Below are 17,745 nucleotides of genomic sequence, written 5' to 3'. Positions count from 1 at the left end.
CCCCTGTCCTCCTGAGACCACCCGTGACCAACCTTGTCCTCCTGGGGCCACCTGTGTCTTCTGTGACCACCTAGGACCACCCGTGACAACCTCTGTCCACCTGAGACCACCCATGTCCAACCTTGTCCTGCTAGGGCCACCTGTGTCTTCTGTGACCATCTAGGACCACCCGTGACCACCCCTGTCCTCCTGAGACCACCCGTGTCCTCTGTGACCACCTAGGACCACCTGAGACCACCCATGTCCAGTCTTGTCCTCCTGGGGCCACCTGTGTCCTCTGTGACCACCCGTGTCTTCCTGAGACCACCCGTGACCACCTGTGTCCTCCTGAGACCATCCGTGACCAACCTTGTCCTCCTGGGGCCACCCATGTCTTCTGTGACCACCTAGGACCACCCGTGACCACCCCTGTCCTCCTGAGACCACCCGTGTCCAACCTCGTTCTCCTGAGACCACCTGTGACCACCCCTGTCCTCCTGGGGCCACCTGTGTCTTCTGTGACCGCCTAGGACCACCTGTGACAACCTCTGTCCACCTGAGACCACCCATGTCCTCTGTGACCACCTAGGACCACCCGTGACAACCTCTGTCCACCTGAGACCACCCATGTCCAACCTTGTCCTGCTAGGGCCACCTGTGTCTTCTGTGACCATCTAGGACCACCCGTGACCACCCCTGTCCTCCTGAGACCACCCGTGTCCAGTCTTGTCCTCCTGGGGCCACCCGTGTCCTCTGTGACCACCTGTGACCACCTGTGTCTTCCTGAGACCACCCATGACCACCCGTGTTCTCCTGAGACCACCCGTGACCACCCGTGTCCTCCTGGGGCCACCCGTGTCCTCTGTGACCACCTGAGACCACCCGTGTCCAGCCGTGACCGACCTTGTCCACCCGGGACCAGCCAGGACCAACCGGGACCACCCGTGTCCGGCTGTGACACCCGTGTCCGGCGGTGCCCACCCATGGACCTGTGACCATCGGGGCCGCCTGTTGCCACCAAGCGCCGGTGACCCCCCGTGGCTGGGGGGTGCTGGGCACCCGCATCCTGCTCCGCCTGTAGTGTCCCCATGGCCACGGTGTCACCCGTGTCCCTCACCTCGTGGGCACGGGACAGGGGGCCCTGGGTGCTGGGGTGGGTGTCACAGGGTGTCAGGGGGTGTCACAGGGTGTCACGGGGTGTGGGGGGGTTCAGGTGGTGCCATGGGGTGCTATGGGGTGCTATGGGGTGCTGTGGGGACCCCTTGTCACCCTCAATAAAACTCTCGTCCCCCCCTCGGTGTCGGTGTCACTTGGGGTCCCAGGGCGGTGTCACCCGGGGGGAGGGGGGTCCTGAGCCGGGTGTGGGGCCAGGGACTGTCCCCACGGCCCCCCTTTGCCCCCCATGTCCCCCATTGTCCCCTATAGCCCCATTCCCACCCATTTCCTTATTGCCTCCTATAGCCCCTAGTGACCCCCATAGCTCCCTATAGCCCCATTGGCCCCTGTATCCCCATGTCCCCTATAGCCCCATCGTCCCCTATAGCCCCTCTTGCCCCCATGGCCCCCTGTAGCCTCCATCACCCCCTATAGCCCCATGGCCCCCCTATAGCCCCTATAGCCCCATGGCCCCCTGTAGCCCCTATTGCCTCCATCACCCCCTATGGCCCCATTCTCCCTATAGCCCCATGGCCCCCTGTAGCCCCCACGGCCCCCTATAGCCCCTGTAACCCCCATGGTCCCCTATGGCCCCATGGCCCCCTATAGCCCCCATGGCCCCCTATAGTCCCTATTGCCCCCAAGGCCCCCTATGGCCCCATACTCCCTATGGCCCCATTTTCCCTATAGCCCCTATAGCCCCATGGCCCCCTGTAGCACCTATTGCCCTCATCACCCCCTGTGGTCCCATTCTCCCTATAGCCCCATGGCCCCCTATAGCCCCCATTGCCCCCTATAGCCCCTATGGCCCCATATAGTCCCCATGGCACCCTATAGCCCCTATTGCCCCCAAGGCCCCCTATGGCCCCATTCTCCCTATGGCCCCATTCTCCCTATAGCCCCTATAGCCCCTATAGCCCCTATAGCCCCTATAGCCCCTATAGCCCTCTATGGCCCCCTATGGCCCGCCCAGCCCCGCGGCGCGCGGTCCTCCCGGCGCGGGGGCGCTGCGGCGCGCGGCGGCCGCTCTAGCGCGCGCGGGCTCCTCTCGCTGGTGGCGGCGGCCTCTCCGCGCACGCGCGCGCGCGCCAGGGGGCGGGGCCAGCCGCGGCAGGAGGCGGGCGCCGCTCTACCCCCCGCCCCGCCGCGCCTCGCTGGTGCCGCCGCGTCCGCTTCCGGGTCGGGGCGGGGTTGAAAGCGGGCCGCTCCCCGGCGCCCCCTCCCAGAGCCGCCGCGGCCGCCGCCCGAGCAGCTCCCGCCGCCGCCGCCGCCTCCCGCCGCGGCCGCCGCCCCCCCCCCTCCCTCCTCCTCCTCCTCCTCCTCCTCCTCCTCCCGCCGCCGCCGCCGCAGGTAGGCCCCAACCCCGCTTGGAAAAAAAAAAAAAAAAAAATCGGGGGAAAAAAATACCCCGAATCGCCCCAAAATCGCGTTCCGGGGGTTTTCCCCCCGCTCCCCGCGCGGTTCGCGGCGGGCCCCGCCGCGCGGGCGGCGCCCGGGCCCAGGCCGCGGCCTAGCGCGCGGCGCGGCCTAGCGCGGCCTAGCGCGGCCCGGCGGCGGCGGCGGCGCCAACGGCGGCCGCGGGGGGCGCCCTCCCCTCCCCCCCCGCCCCCCTCCCGGTACCGAGCGCGCGGGGGGGGGGGAGGGGGGGCACCGCGTGCGTCACATGGCGCCGCCCCCCCCCACGCGGGGGGGGGTTAATATTTCCCTTCATTTTTAAAAAAATCCCCGTCCTTTTTTGCTTCTTTTCGTTATTTTTTACCGCTCTTTTTGTGTTTCCCCCCCTTTTTTGCCGTTTTTTCCCCCGTTTTTTGCGCTCGCCCCGTGGCGGAGCGGCCCCCCCCTTCCCGGAAGGGCCCCCCCGGCCTGGCCCGGTTCCGAGCCGCCATCTCCGGCCGGCGCCGCCATCCCGGGCCGGGGCCGCCGCGGCCCTTTAGCGATTTCCTTCTTCTTTTTTCAATTCTTTTGTTTTAGCTTTTTTTTTTATTTTTTTTTTCTCTCTTTTCCCCAAACCGGCGCAGTTTGGAGTTCCCCGAATCGGGAACCGCGATTTTCCCTCCCCACGTTCCAAATTTTTTAAAAAAAGAAAAGGAAAAAAAAGGAAAAGGGAAAAGTTTCCGGGACGGTTTTGGGATTTCGGGAGCTGTTTTTGGCCCCCCCTCCCCCCCGGGTGGTTTTGGGTCTTGATCCCGGTTTTGGGATCCCCAAAATCCCCCCCCCCCCCAGCACCGACCCGTTTTGGGGCCTCCATCCCGTCGGGACGGCCCAGATTGGAGCCGAGTTTCCCAATCCCAGAGTTGTTTTTTATTATTTTTTTATTTATATTTTTATATATTTTTTTTATTTTATGTTTTTCGGGAATGGGCCCCATTTGGAGCCCGGACCCCCCCCCTGCATTCCTTAGGGATGGGGGCTCCGGGACGCATCGGAGCAGCCGGATCCTCCCCCCACGAGGAACGAGCCGCGTCCGGAGCCGGGATCCCGCTCCGGAACGGGGGCTCCGGGTTCGTTCCCGGTGCCGGGAACGCGCGGCATTCCGGCCGGGAGACGTTTGGGAGCAGCGGGATCCTGGGAGGAGGCGGCTCCGGCGCCTCCTTTTGTCCCGTCATCCCGAGCTCGTCCGACCGGAGCTGCCGGAGCCTCCAGGAGCCCCGAGCGGGACGCAGCGGCGCTTCCCGCAATTCCCAAACACCTCCCGCTCCAGCTCCTCCTTCCCGAGTTTTCCGGAGGCTCCGGCGCCTCCTGCGCCAGCAGCTTCCCCAAAAACAGCCCCTTGGCACCGGCTCCCGGGCGCTTAATCCCGCTGCCCTTTCCCGCCGATTCCTTCTTTTCTTCCCCCCGGATTCGGTTAAACTTGGACGCGGCGCCGCGCAGCCAGGCGAGGGAACGCGGCGCTCGCCGAAACGGGGCCAAATCCGGGTTTTTTGGGAATTTCTCGGCCCCGGCCGGGTTGTTTTGCAGCTCCCGGGGTGCTGGAAACCCGATCGCCCCTCACGTGGCCCTGCCGGCTCCGAGCGGATCCGCTCGGAAACGCGGCTAAAGGCCTCGGAAAAGGCGATTTTTACGGAGCAGGATCGCTCCTCTCCGGATCCCGGGCCCAGCTTCCCACGTGGGCCTGCGGAGGGTGATTTTTTTAGGGAGATTTAAGCGTTTTCCCCTCAAGTAGAGGCAAATCCCGGGAGCTGAAAGTAGAAATCCCTCTGGGATGGTCAGAGCCTTGTGGGATTTTTCCATGAAGAAGCCGCTCCGGGAGAGGGAAGCGGCCACCCCGGGGGGGCTCTGGAGAGGGATAATATCCCTTGGGAAGGACTCGGCTCCACGCGGAGCCGTCCGGGGGGGCGGGAAGGGTCGGAAAAGCCCCTGACCCCCCCCGTTGTCCGTAGCTTCTCCGCGAGCACCGATCCGAGCGCGGATCCCGGCGCCGCTCGCCATGGACACCGGCGTCATCGAGGGAGGCCTCAACGTCACGCTCACCATCCGGCTGCTCATGCACGGAAAGGTGGGAGCGCGGGCGCCTCCGGAGCGCCGGGAACGCGTCCGCTGCCCCGCGGCTCCCGGCGCTTTGTGTCCCAAAGCCTCCGCGTTGGGATGGGGAGGAGCGACTCCAACGGGGAATCGGGATGCGTGGGGGGGTCAGAGACCCATTTGGGCTTCAAAATGAGCGTTTTTCCCCCCAAAACGTGGTGTGTGGCTCCCCGAGCCCTGGCAGGGGTTGCATTGAGCATTCCTAACATCCGCTTTTCCCTCCCGTTCCAGGAGGTCGGCAGCATCATTGGGAAGGTGAGTGCGTGTGCGCGCGTCCCCCCCGTCCCCTCCGCGCGCGTCCCCGTCCCTAACGCTGTCCCCTCTCTCCCTGCAGAAAGGGGAGTCCGTGAAGAAGATGCGCGAGGAGGTGAGTGCCGGGGGGCCCCAAATCCCGGGAATGGCGGGGGGGAAATCCAAGGAATCGGCGGGGCCGCCCCGGGCATGCTGGGAAATGTAGTCCGAGGTGGCGCAGGAAGCCGAGGAGGCTAAGATGGCTGCCGGGAGCGCGCCCGGCACGCGGCCATTCCCGCCGGGATTCCGGCCGGGATTCCCGCCCGGGGCCGGGCCCTGACGGCGCCGTGTCCCGCAGAGCGGAGCGCGCATCAACATCTCCGAAGGGAACTGTCCCGAGCGGATCATCACGCTGGCCGGCCCCACCAACGCCATCTTCAAAGCGTTTGCCATGATCATTGACAAACTGGAAGAGGTGCGTGCGCCCCCCCCCCCCCGCCCGGAATTCCAGGCATTCCGCGCTCCGGGAACGCCGCTTTCCCGCCCCGCTGCTCTCTCCGCTCTTTGTCCCGCGTCGCGCGGGGCCGAGGTCCAGGCAGCGGGGCCGGGGCTGCTGTTTGGGCTCAGAAACGGCCTTTTTGGGGCTTCCGGGGTGGTGGCCTCCCTGGCCGCTGGGATTTTCCTGCTGGATTTTCCTGTCCCCACGCGGTCCCCGCGCAGGGTGGCCCTGTCCCCCCTTCCCAAGGGGGACACGTTGGGGCGCTGCCGCGTGGAGCTGCCTCCAACTTGGCTGATCCGGGATCTCAATCCCGGATAACCGGAATTCTGGCGTTAAAGCTGCTGTGGGGGAGCTCATCCAGCTCCGATCCCTTTGGGAAGCGCCGGCTCTCCTGGCTGGGCAGGGTGAATCCCGATGCCCTCTGCTCCTGTGGGATTTGGGGCCCATCCTGATGCCATCCCGAGTCCCCTGTCCTCGCCGTGGAGCCTGGAGCCGCCCGGACGCCGCATCCCGACGCGCTCCGAGCGCTCCCGCTCCGGCAGCGCGTGCGTTCCGCTTCCCTCCCGCTATTAAATTCCTTGGGAGGTGCCGGAGCCGCTGGGATGCGGGATCAGCTCCCCGGAGCAGCGCTCTAACCTGCTCCAGAGCTGCTCCGCCTTGGATCCCCCCATCCCACGGGAAGCTCCAGGGGAGCTCGCGGCCTCCCCCTCCCCAAAGGGAGGCCCAGGCCTCCAGCCCCCTTTTTGGGCTGAAAAGGGGGTTCATTCCCCCGTTCCGAGCCCGGCTCTCCCCGCAGGACATCAGCAGCTCCATGACCAACAGCACGGCCGCCAGCCGGCCCCCGGTCACCCTGCGCCTCGTGGTCCCGGCCAGCCAGTGCGGATCCCTCATCGGGAAGGGCGGCTGCAAGATCAAGGAGATCCGGGAGGTGGGTGACACCCCGGGGACACCCCGGGGACGGCGCCGCCTCCGTCACGGCCCTCCTGTTCTCAGCGCACCGGGATGTCCCTGTCCCCTCCCAGCTCCCATTCCCGCCCCGGGAGGCTGGCAAAGCCCTGGGCTCTTCCCACTCAGCCCTGGGAACGCGCGGCATTCCGGCAGGGAGACGTTTGGGAGCAGCGGGATCCTGGGAGGAGGTGGCTCTGGCACCTCCTTTTGTCCCGTCATCCCGAGCTCGTCCGACCGGAGCTGCCGGAGCCTCCGGGGAGCCCCGAGCGGGACGCGGCGGCGCTTCCCACAATCCCAAACCCCTGCCCGCTCCAGCCCCGCTCTCCCAGCTCCTCCTTCCCAAGTTTTCCGGAGGCTCCAGCGCCTCCTGCGCCAGCAGCTTCCCCAAAACCAGCCCCTTGGCACCGGTGGGTTCACCCCACCGGCTGCACTGGGATAGCAGGGGGCCATCCCCTACTGGGATGGGGGCTCGGGGAGGCTGTCCCGGTTCCCGCTGTGGCGTTCCCGCCGGGATGGGGCTCCCGGTTCCCGCTGTGGCGTTCCCACCGGGATGGGGCTCCTGGTTCCCGCTCTGGTGTTCCCGCCGGGATGGGACTCGGGGGGGCTGCTCCAGTTCCTGCTCCGGCATTCCTGCCGGGATGGGGCTCAGGGGAGGCTGTCCCGGTTCCCGCTCCGGGCTCGCAGTGTTCCCACCGGGACGGGGCTCAGGGGAGGCTGCTCCGGTTCCCACTCTGGCATTCCCGCCGGGATGGGGCTCCCGGTTCCCGCTGCGGCATTCCTGCCGGGATGGGGCTCAGGGGAGGCTGTCCCGGTTCCCGCTCCGGCGTTCCCGCCGGGCCGCGCCGCGCTGACCGTGCCGTTCGCGGCGTTCCCGCCGGGCCGCGCCGCGCTGACCGTGCCGTTCGCGGCTTGCAGAGCACCGGCGCGCAGGTGCAGGTGGCCGGGGACATGCTGCCCAACTCCACGGAGCGCGCCATCACCATCGCCGGCATCCCCCAGTCCATCATCGAGTGCGTCAAGCAGATCTGCGTCGTCATGCTGGAGGTGGGCGCGGGATCACGGCGGGATCGCGGGATCACGGGATGAGGGAAGGGAGCTGCTGGGAGCCCCCGGGGAGCCACTTCCTTAGAGCGGTGGCCGGGCGGGTTGCCTGGAATGGGGGTGTCCCCAAGCAGTGTCACCAACCCCAGCATGGGGCGTCCCGTGGGAATGTCCTGCTGTCTCCAAGCAGTGTCACCAACCCACAGCATGGGGTGTCCCACGGGAATGTCCTGCTGTCCCCAAACAGCGTCCCCAGCCTCCCAGCATGGGGACATCCTGGAATGTCCTGCTGTCCCTGAGCAGTGTCACCAGCCCCCAGCATGGGGCGTCCCATGGGAATGTCCTGCTGTCCCTGAGCAGTATCCCCAAACTCCCTGCATGGGGACATCCTGGAGCATCCTACTGTTCTGGAACAGTGTCACCAACCCCCAGCATGGGGTATCCCATGGGAATGTCCTGCTGTCCCTGAGCAGTGTCACCAACCCGCAGCATGGGGCATCCCATGGGAATGTCCTGCTGTCCCTGAGCAGTATCCCCAAACTCCCTGCATGGGGACATCCTGGAGCATCCTACTGTTCTGGAACAGTGTCACCAACCCCCAGCATGGGGTATCCCATGGGAATGTCCTGCTGTCCCCAAGCAGTGTCCCCGAGCATTCAGTAGGAACGTTCTGCTGTCCCTAAGCAGTGTCACCGACCCCCAGCATGTGGACATCCAGTGGGGGTGTCCTGCTGTCCCCATGCCATGTCCCCAGTGCAGGGGACATCCTGGGGTGTCCCGCTGTCCCCACCCAGTGTCCCCAACGCAGGGAACATCCCAGGGTGTCCTGCTGTCCCCATGCAGTGTCCCCAATGCAGAGCATGTTTCAGGGTGTCCTGCTGTCCCACCCAGTGTCCCCAACACAGGGGACATCCCAGGGTGTCCCGCTGTCCCCAGTGCAGGGGACATCCTGGGGTGTCCTGCTGTCCCCACCCAGTGTCCCAAATACAAAGGACATTCCAGGGTGTCCTGCTGTCCCCACCCAGTGTCCCCAATGCAGAGGATGTTCCAGGGTGTCCTGCTGTCCCCAAGCAGTGTCCGCAACGCAGGGAACATCCCAGGGTGTCCTAGTGTCCCCAGCGCAGGGGACATCCTGGCATGTCCCACTGTCCCCACTCGGTGTCCCCAGCGCAGGGGACATCCCGGCATGTCCCGTTGTCCCCACACAGTGTCCCCAGCGCAGGGGACATCCCGGGGTGTCCCGTTGTCCCCACGCAGTCCCCCCGGGGTGGCGGGAGGGCCCGTGGGTGCTGCTCGGTGTCTCACCCCTCGTCCCGCTGTCCCCAGTCCCCCCCGAAGGGCGTCACCATCCCGTACCGGCCCAAGCCCTCGAGCTCGCCCGTCATCTTCGCCGGCGGCCAGGTAAGGACAGCGCGGGGACACGGGGGACACCCGCCGAGCTGCCACCGCCCGCGCGCGTCACCCGCTGCTGCGCCGCCTCCCGGGCGTCGTTTGGGGACAGGGGGTGTCACCGGCACCCGGAGCGAGCGGCCGCCGGTCGAGTCCGTGATTCCCAAATCCGCCGCCGGCTCCTCCCTCCGGAGCCACCTCCGGTGGTCCCGGTGAGGGTGACCGTCCCCAGAGGGTTTGGGGGGTCCCGTGCCTCGTTTTGGGGACACGGAGAGGCCCAGGCCGCCCCGAGGGGGGTGTCAGGCAGGAGCAGCCGCCGGGTCGCTTGGGATCCGCTTTGCCGAGCTGGGCCGGAGGCAATTCCCGCGGGATGCGCCGGTGCCGAGTGCCGCTGCGGAGCGAGAGGCCGTGGCGGGATCCCGCGGGATCCCGCTCCGCTGTGGAGACCCCCCGGCGCAGGGAGGCTCCTTCCCGCCCCGGCGTTCCCGGGGGACCCGGGACGTCCCCCCGGCGCCGCGCGCGGGGCCGGGCAGCGGGAGGCTCCGTCCCGCTCCGTGTCCCCCCCGGGACGGCCGCCCCGCTGTCCCCGCGTCCCCCCCGCCCCCGTCTGCCCTCCCCGCCTTCTCCTCCTCCCCCCGACCCGACCCCGCTTCCCGCCCGCTTCTCCGGCCGCTCGGAACGCCGGGATCGGCTCCGGAGCGAGCCGCCCTCCCCCTTAGAGCAGTGAGGAGCTTCCCACGGCCACGCACCTTCTCCTGCCCTTTCCCGACTCTTCCCGCCCCCCCGTTTTCCTGCTTTTCCCGCCCCCCTCCCGCCCGTTCCCACCTCGGCGCCCAGAGGCGACTGCAGAGCAGCCTCAGCTTGAGGAAACCCCCCAAAAACCCCCCGAAAAAGCAGCCGAGCTCATGCGGATGCGGCGCTAGCGGAAGGGTGTCCGGATTGCCAGCCCTGGAGACTGAAGCCCTCTAATTTATCCACAGGACAGGTACAGCAGCGGCAGTGCGAGCTACCCCCACACCCCATCCATGTGCCTCAACTCTGACCTGGAGGGACCACCTCAGGAGGTGAGAGGGGACCTCAGTCTCCACGGCCCGCTCAATCCTTGGCCTCTCCGAGACTGCCAACAAGGGTGGCATTCCCCCCGTCCCCCCCTCCCGCACCCCATCCCGGCGGCATTTTTATTTCGGTTTTCTATTTTTTTTTTTTCTTTCCTTTCGTTTTATTTTTTTGGTTTTTGTGCTGTGGACTCCCGTCCCACGGGGACCTGGACTCTGAGCCCACCAACCTCTCCTCACGCAGGCCGCCCGGCAGCCTCTGCATGGCAACGACCTCGGGCCAAGGCCAGCAGTTCTTCCGGTGACCTGGAAGTGAGGCTGTGTACCCCCCCACGTCCCCTCGTCCCCCCCCTTGTCCCCTTCCTCTCCCACCCCCACTGCCCGGCCCCCCCTTTTCCAGCAGCCTTTAGCCAGCCAGGCCCCCCCCGCCCCATCCTCCTCCTCCTCTCCCAGCCTTTTTCCGGGTAGCTCCGGAGGCCTCCGAGGCTCCGGGGACATCCCTGTCCCTCCGAAAGCTCCAGGTTTTTGGCAGGCTCCGGCCTCCTCCGCGCCCCCCCCCCCCCCCGGTATTCCCGAAATGCCTCTCGTTGGTCCAGCCTCGGTAGCCAGCATTGCCTCTCGCTTGCCCGGTGTCGTTCCCTAGGCGTGCGGAGTGACGGAGCGGAGCGCACGGAGCGGGATTCTCTTTATTTCATTTCGTTTTTTTTTTTTTCCTCATTTTTGTTGTTTTTCGGGATGGGTTGGGGGGATTGAAGGAATAAAAGCCGGGAGCTCCGGCGGGCGGCGGAGCCGGCCCCTTTCCCGGGGGGCGGCCGGGATGGGGCGGGACGGGCTCGCTCGGAAGCGCTGCCGGACTCCACCGCACCATAACATCATCATCAAGACCCCAGCCGTTCTGTTTGCCCGCCAAAAACGTCTCTTTTGTTTCATTTTTGTTGTATTTTTTGGGGGGGACGGCGCCACAAACTCCACTCCCGCCCCCTGCAAGCGCCACCCAAATTCGAGCCAGCGCCTGTCTAGAATCCGCACAAAATCCCCCAAAAAGGTGCTCATTGCAGCCTTATCCGTCCCTGCCTCTCCTTGCCCCGCTTCCCTCGTCCCGGAGAACTCTCCGACCTCGGCTCTGACTTCCTGGCTCGTTGAAATCTGTCTGTCCCTGGGTGACTGTCCGATGGTTGTTAATAGGACTGTTTTCCTCCTTTTTGTAGGCCTATACCATTCAAGGACAGTATGCCATTCCACAGCCAGATGTAAGTTTTGATTTTCAACTTCTTGTCTCCAAATCCCCCCCTTTTTATTTATTTTTTTTCCCCCCTTCCCTTCCCTCTTCCAAAAATTTTCTCCGCGCTTCCTCCACTGGAGCCGCTCCGAGCTCCCCCCCAAAAAACTCGCCGCTTTATCCGCTCAGATCCCTCCTTTCCGACGCTTCCCTGCCTTTGTTTTATTTCATTTTTTTTATTTTTCCCTTTTTTTTCCCACCTTTTTCCCCTTCCCTCCCTTCCCAGCCTGGCATTTCACACGAGCTCCAGCTTCCCGGGCGGGAGGGGACGCGGGGGACACGGGGGGACATCGGGATCGTGTTCCCTGGCCGCAGGGAAGCGGAGCGGGGAGCATCCCGCGCGGGCTGATTCCAGCCTGCGGGAATGGGAAGCGCCGGCCGTGCTCCCGTGGGAGCTGTCGGGCGCCTTCCTTGTCCCTTGTCCCCCCCAGCATGGCCGGGAATGCTCCAGGGAGCCGAGGATTTGGGAAAGGCTGTTCCAGGGAGCCCATCCCAGGATTTGGGAAAGGCTGTTCCCATTCCAGCTCCGTTCCCGGCGTTCCCTGCTCCTCACGGCTCCTCGGGCAGACGTTCCCCCCGCTCCCGTATCCGCTCCATCCCGGCGCTCCCGCGTGGCCGCGCGCGATTCCGGCCGCCCGGAAGCGCCTGACGCGCTCCGTGTTCTCTGTCCCCTCCAGCTGACCAAGCTGCACCAGTTGGCGATGCAACAGTCGCACTTCCCGATGTCTCATGGCAACACTGGATTCAGCGGTACGGAAGCTCCCGCGCGCGCTCCAAACCGACCCCTTTTACCCCAAATCCGGGCTAAAAACGTAAATCCAGGCGGGCAGGTAACGCGTTCCGGGTCGCGACGCCTCCGGTGCCGCTCCGCTCTCCTTCCTCGCCATCCTCCTCCTCCCGGAGAGCCCCGGCCGGCGCCGCCTTCGCTGCCCCTTTCCGGCGGCTCCCAAATTGGCCATGGAATTTAGCGGATTTCGATGCGCCAGAACGGCTGGAAAATCCCTTTTTTGGAGGCTCCAAATCCCCTTTTCCGAGGCGGCCCGGACTCATTGTCGCTTGTATCTTAACAGGCCTTGACTCCAGCTCTGCAGAGGTGAAAGGCTATTGGGGTAATGCCGAAAACGCCCAAAATCTCCCAGTTTTCTGTGTTGTGCCTGAATCCCGCTGCCGGGGGGGCCGCGGGGGGGCCATGCCCTGGTTGTGGCTCTGGACAGCGGAGAGCAGCACTCGGAGCGCGGCGTTCCCTTAGGAATCCCGGGAGCGCTCGGCTTCCGGAGCCCCCCGGCTCCTTGTGCCCGTTCCCAGGGCGCCGTTTTACCCGTTTGGGCCTTTTTTTGGTGTCCCCGCCCAACTCTGGCTCTTCTGGCTTTGTCCTGGGGGGCTCCTGGCTCTTGTCCCTCCCCGTGTCACCCCCCATCTTGGGGACAAGGAGGGATCCGCTCGGGGTGCTCCGGTGCCGGCAGCCGCTTCCCTAGGGATCCGAGCGGATCCGGGGGGAGCCGGGCGGGATCCGGATTGACCTCACGGCTCGCTCTGCTGTCCCTCGGCGTTCCGAGGGTTTCCTCGGAGCGGGCGGCGAGCGGAATGCCGGAATTCCCGCTGAGCCGCCGCCGCTTCCCCGCGTCTCTCGGCAGGTTTGGACGCCTCCGCTCAAACCACCTCCCACGAACTCACCATTCCAAACGATGTGAGTACCGGGATCGGGAACGCCGCGGCCTCCGCCCCTTCCCGGCGGGATCCACGGGATGGGGCGGCCGGGTGGGATGCGCAAAGGCTCCTGGCGGGATCCACGGGATGGGGTGTCCGGGTGGGATGCGCGAAGGCTCCCGACTCCCGCTCCCGTCCCTTTCCCATTCCCGCCGCCGGGATTCTCCCGTTTTCCCGCTAACGCTCCCGCTCCGCAGCTGATCGGCTGCATCATCGGGCGCCAGGGCGCCAAGATCAACGAGATCCGCCAGATGTCGGGGGCGCAGATCAAGATCGCCAACCCCGTGGAGGGCTCCACCGACCGCCAGGTCACCATCACGGGCTCGGCCGCCAGCATCAGCCTGGCCCAGTATCTAATCAATGTCAGGTACGTGCCGCCGCCGCCGCACGCTCTTCCCGCCCGGTATTCCCGGTTTTCCCGCACCTTCCCCCTCCCCGTGTCCCCCCGTGTGTCGTAACCGTGGGAAAGGCTCCGGGGCCGCCCCGCGCTCCGCTGTGCTGGTAGATCCGCGGCTTTGGGAGCTCGGGATGATCCGTGGGGAACGCCGAGAGGCTTCGGCCGCGTTGTCCCGCAGGGCCGCGGCGCCGCTCGGACGCCTTGCGGCTCCTCGGTGTTTTTCCGGGAAAACGGCTGTTTTTCCGAGGTGGCCGGCACGGCCGGACGCTCCGCGCGGCTCGCTCGCCGCTCCGGGAATCTCCGCGACGGCCGGGAACGGGGGGGGATATTCGGAGCGTGCGCCGAGCGCCTTCCCAGAGCCTTCCGGAAGCGGGAATTCCGCCCGGAGCAGCGTGACCCGCCGCCCCCCACCCTCATCCCGCCCGGAGCCAAGCCGGGAATTCCGGGGGGTCCCGTCGCCTCTCCGCGCTTGGAGCCTCCCGCTTCCCTCCCCGCTCCCCGTGGCGCTTCCCGCTCCCCGTGGCGTTTCCCACCCACCCACCCAGTTTTTCTCCCTTTTTTTTTTTCTGTTTGTTCCTCCTCTCCCCCGTTTTTGTTTCCCCCGCCCTTTTGCCGTTTTTTTTTGTTTTTCCCTTGTTTTTCTCCTCTGTTACAGTCTAGAAAGCGCTAAACCCTCCTCCCAGGCAGCCTCGGCCGCGATCCCTGACCACCACCTCAGCACCAGCCTCTCTCAACCCTCCACCCCTTCTTCTTCTTCCTCCTCCTCGGCCGCCGCCGCGGGCGCCGCCGCCGACCCCCCCGGCCCCGCTCCCGGCGTTCCCTGTGTCTCCAGCCTGCTTGCCATGAAACCCGTCCCTCTCCTGGCGCTAAATGTCGTGTCCGCCGCTAAGGCCACCGCAGCCGCCGCCGCCGCCGCGCCGGGCGCCGCCACTAACAAACTCAAGGGGGACAAGCCCAGGTTCTCGCCCTACTGAGGGGCTCCGGCCCCGGCCCTTCCCCACGGCTTCTGGGCTCTCGGATTATTTTTTTCCCCTCTTTTTTTTTTTTTTCCTCCAATTTTCCCCCCTTTTTCTGATTTTCTCCCTCTTTTCTCTCTGTTTTTTTTTCCCCCCTTTTCTTTCTGGTTTTTCTCCCTCCCTCTCTCTTTCTTTCTGATTTTCTTCCCTCTCCTTTTTCTTTCTGTTTTTTTCTCCCCCTCTTCTCTCTGGTTTTTCTCCCTCCCTCCCTCTTTCTTTCTGATTTTTCCCTCTCTTTTCTGATTTTCTTTTTCCACTTCTTTCCTTTTTGCTGATTTCTTCTTTTCCACTTGTTTTTTTTCCATTTTTTGTGATTCTTCTCTTCCCTTTTTGTCATTTTTCTCCTTTTCTATATTTTTCCCCATGGTTCTTCCTTTTTAAATATTTATCCTTTTTCCTTTTTTTTCTTTCCTTTTTTACTGTCTTTTCCCTCTTTGTGCTTTCCTTTTCCCTTTTTCCATGCTTTTTCCCTTTTTATTTTTCCTTGTCGTTTTATCCTTATATTCTTTTTTCTTTTATTTCCTTTCCCTTTTTCCCTCCTCCTCTTCCTCCCCCTTTCCCCCCCTTTCCCCTTTTCCCTTTTTCCCTCTTCCTCCCATCTTTTCCCTTTCCCTTTTTCCCTCTTCCTCCCATCTTTTCCCTTTCCCTTTTTCCCTCTTCCTCCCATCTTTTCCCTTTCCCTTTTTCCCTCTTCCTCCCATCTTTTCCCTTTCCCTTTTCCCCCTTCCTCCCTCTTTTCCCCCCTTTTTTCCCCTTTCCCCCCTTCCTCCCCCCTTTCCCTTTTCCGTTGTGTTTTCCCTCTTTTGGAGCTCTCTCCTCCTTCCCGCTCTCCTTCCCGGCTCCTCCCTGTGCCGCTTCCCCCAGCTCCGTTTTGGGGAGGACCCTCCTTTTCCCTCCCTCCCGTTCCTTGGCCAGGGCCGGGCCTCGTTTTTCCCTTTTTCCCCGTTTTCCCCTTTTTCCCCGTTTTTCCCCACTCGGTTCCGCTCGCAGCCGCCGCTTCCTTTTTTATCATTAATCCCGGTGACATCGACCCCGTTTTTGGCAGCCCGTTTGGGGCTGGGGGATCCCTCCCGTCCCCCGGGGTCCGTGGGGCTGTTGTGGGGCTGTTGTGCGGCTGTTCCCGGCTGTTCCCGGGCTGTCTCTCGTGTCTGTACCTGTAATAAAGCTGCCGCGGTGACACTTGGTGACAGTCTGCGTCTGTGCCCGCCCCGGGGCGGGGCCGGCCAAGGGGGCGGGGCCAGCCGGGGGCGGGGCCAGCCGGGGGGCGGGGCTGTGTGCGGCGGGGGGGGGGAGGGGGAGCCCCTGCTTGCTCCGTGCTGCCCCCCCCAATGTCCCCTGTTCCCCCCAAAATGTCCCCTGTCCCCCCCTTCCTGCAATGTCCCCCCCCAATGTCCCCCCCCAGTGTCCCATCTGCCCCGTGTCCCCTGTCCCCCCCAATGTCCCCCCCCCCTCCCCCCCCCATTTATGCTGCTGTTGGGGTGTCCCCCCCCCCGGCCCTCGTCCCTCTTCCCTCTTGGAATCTCTGCCCCCCTCCCGCTTTTCCCCCTTTGCTGTTATCACTCTAAGGACCCCCCCCCCTTCCCCCCCCCCCCCCCTTGCACCCTGAGCCCCCCCCATCCCCGTGACCCCCCCCCCGGCCGCATCCCCCACTGGGGCTTGTGCTGACCTGGGCGGGGGACAGGGACAATGACGATTGTCCTGGGGGGGGGACACCGTCCTGTGCCCCCGGAGCCCTCCTGACCCCTCCAGCCTCCACCTTCCCCCCGGATCACCCCGTTCCTCCCCCCCCATCCCCGGATCGCCCCGTTCCCCCCCCCCCGAGTCACCCCGTTTCCCCCCTAAATCCCGTTTTCCCACAGTCGTCTCCGCTCGTTCCCCGCGCTCACGGGCTCCTTTCCCCGCTCATTCCCACTCTCATTCCGGTGCTCACGGCTCTTTTCCCCACTCTCATTCCCGCTCTCATTCCCAGTCATTCCCACGCTCACAGGCTCTTTTCCCTGCTCGTTCCCACTCTCATTCCCGCTCCTTCCCGTGCTCACGGGCTCTTTTCCCCGCTCATTCCCGCTCGTTCCCGCTCTCATTCCGGCGCTCGCAGGCTCTTTTCCCTGCTCCTTCCCGCTCATTCCCGCTCCTTCCCGCGCTCACGGGCTCATTCCCGCTCTTTCCCCGCTCTCGTTCTGGTGCTCACGGCTCTTTTCCCTGCTCCTTCCTGCTCCCGTTCCCACTCTCGTTCCCGCTCTCACGGCTCTTTTCCCGTTCCCCGCTCCCGTTCCCACTAGTTCCTGCTCTTTCCCGGTCGTTCCTGCTCATTCCCAGTCATTCCCGCTCCCATTCCCGCTCTCACGGCTCTCTTCCCGCTCCCATTCCCGCTCTCACGGCTCTCTTCCCGCTCCATTCCCGTCATTCCCGCTCCCATTCCCGTCATTCCCGCTCCCATTCCCGTCATTCCCGCTCCCATTCCCGCTCTCACGGCTCTCTTCCCGCTCCCATTCCTGTCATTCCCGCTCCCATTCCCGCTCTCACGGCTCTCTTCCCGCTCCCATTCCTGTCATTCCCGCTCCCATTCCCGCTCTCACGGCTCTCTTCCCGCTCCCATTCCTGTCATTCCCGCTCCCATTCCCGTTCTCACGGCTCTTTCCCCGCTCCCATTCCCGCCGTTCCCGCTCTCACGGCTCCCATTCCCGTCATTCCCGCTCCCGTTCCCGCTCTCACGGCTCTTTCCCCGCTCCCATTCCCGTCATTCCCGCCATTCCCGCTCCCATTCCCGCTCTCACGGCTCTCTTCCCGCTCCCATTCCCGCTCTCACGGCTCTCTTCCCGCTCTCGTTCCCGTCATTCCCGCTCCCATTCCCGCTCTCACGGCTCTCTTCCCGCTCCCGTTCCCGTCATTCCCGTTCCCGTCATTCCCGTCATTCCCGCTCTCACGGCTCTTTCCCCGCTCCCATTCCCGCTCCCATTCCCGCCATTCCCGCTCTCACGGCTCTTTTCCTTGCAGGCTCTCCTCGGAGACCGGGGGCATGGGCAGCAGCTAGGCCGTGCGGAGCGGCCCCTCGAGCGGCGCCGGCGGCCCCACGTTTTAACTAGTTTGTACATTTTTCGGTTCCTCCACGCGGCCACTCACGACGTTGTTGTTATTTTTGGGTTGATTTCCTCTCTTTTTGGGGGTGGGGGGGGTTATTTCAGTCCCTTCTTCCGTTTATTTTTTCTTAAATTGCAGCATTTTAATTCCTCCGCTCGGCAAACGCTGAGCCCCCAAAATCTTAGTTTTATAAAAGCTTCTATATTTTTTTCCATCTTTTTCTCCTTCCCACCCCCTTGTCTCCCCCCCGCTCCCATTTTCGGCTCATGAAGTTTGTTGTTTTGGGATTTTTTTCCCCTTATTTTTTTTTTTGTCATGAAATGTAAGAGTGGAAGAGAAACATTTCAGTTTAGTTCTGTAACGTCAGGAAAACAAAAAGGAAAAAAAAAACACAAAAAAAAAGAAAAGAAAAAATTTTTCAAAAAAAAAAAGAGATAATAATAAAAAAG

General features: G+C 64.2%; 1 protein-coding gene across 7 annotated transcripts; it reads left to right on the top strand.

The window, feature by feature from the left end:
* The first annotated feature begins 2,463 nt into the window (after positions 1-2,463).
* Positions 2,464-17,342, top strand: PCBP2 (poly(rC) binding protein 2). Of its 7 annotated transcripts, XM_088522809.1 has the most exons (16): positions 2,479-2,484; positions 4,515-4,630; positions 4,888-4,911; positions 4,991-5,023; positions 5,246-5,362; positions 6,183-6,314; positions 7,250-7,378; positions 8,702-8,776; positions 9,745-9,828; positions 10,064-10,120; positions 11,028-11,069; positions 11,776-11,848; positions 12,169-12,207; positions 12,733-12,785; positions 13,003-13,172; positions 13,858-14,176. In XM_088522809.1, exons 2-16 carry the CDS (start codon positions 4,562-4,564, stop codon positions 14,174-14,176), a joined length of 1,416 nt encoding a protein of 471 aa, XP_088378935.1. In that variant the 5' UTR covers positions 2,479-2,484; positions 4,515-4,561. The 7 variants fall into 7 exon arrangements, with proteins under 7 accessions (XP_088378933.1, XP_088378934.1, XP_088378935.1 ...); XM_088522807.1 differs by lacking the exon at positions 10,064-10,120 and having other exon boundaries at positions 2,464-2,484; XM_088522808.1 differs by lacking the exons at positions 10,064-10,120; positions 13,858-14,176 and adding an exon at positions 17,213-17,342 and having other exon boundaries at positions 2,466-2,484.
* The last annotated feature ends 403 nt before the right edge of the window (positions 17,343-17,745 follow it).

This window comes from Tinamus guttatus, unplaced genomic scaffold, assembly GCF_059628265.1.
Source record: "Tinamus guttatus ecotype Peru unplaced genomic scaffold, ASM5962826v1 Tinamus_guttatus_pri_ptg000166l, whole genome shotgun sequence".
Classification (NCBI taxonomy): domain Eukaryota; kingdom Metazoa; phylum Chordata; class Aves; order Tinamiformes; family Tinamidae; genus Tinamus; species Tinamus guttatus.
The sequence above is the reverse complement of the archived record's forward strand: the minus strand, read 5'-3'. Positions and strand labels throughout refer to the sequence as shown.

What these genes read in the sequence shown, in the direction of transcription:
- PCBP2 (XM_088522809.1), top strand. Translation starts at nt 4,562, where the DNA reads ATGGACACCGGCGTCATCGAGGGAGGCCTCAACGTCACGCTCACCATC. An exon ending in TGAAGAAGATGCGCGAGGAG is followed by an intron (nt 5,024 to 5,245) that starts GTGAGTGCCGGG and finishes CGTGTCCCGCAG; the next exon opens with AGCGGAGCGCGCATCAACAT. An exon ending in AGATCAAGGAGATCCGGGAG is followed by an intron (nt 6,315 to 7,249) that starts GTGGGTGACACC and finishes CGCGGCTTGCAG; the next exon opens with AGCACCGGCGCGCAGGTGCA.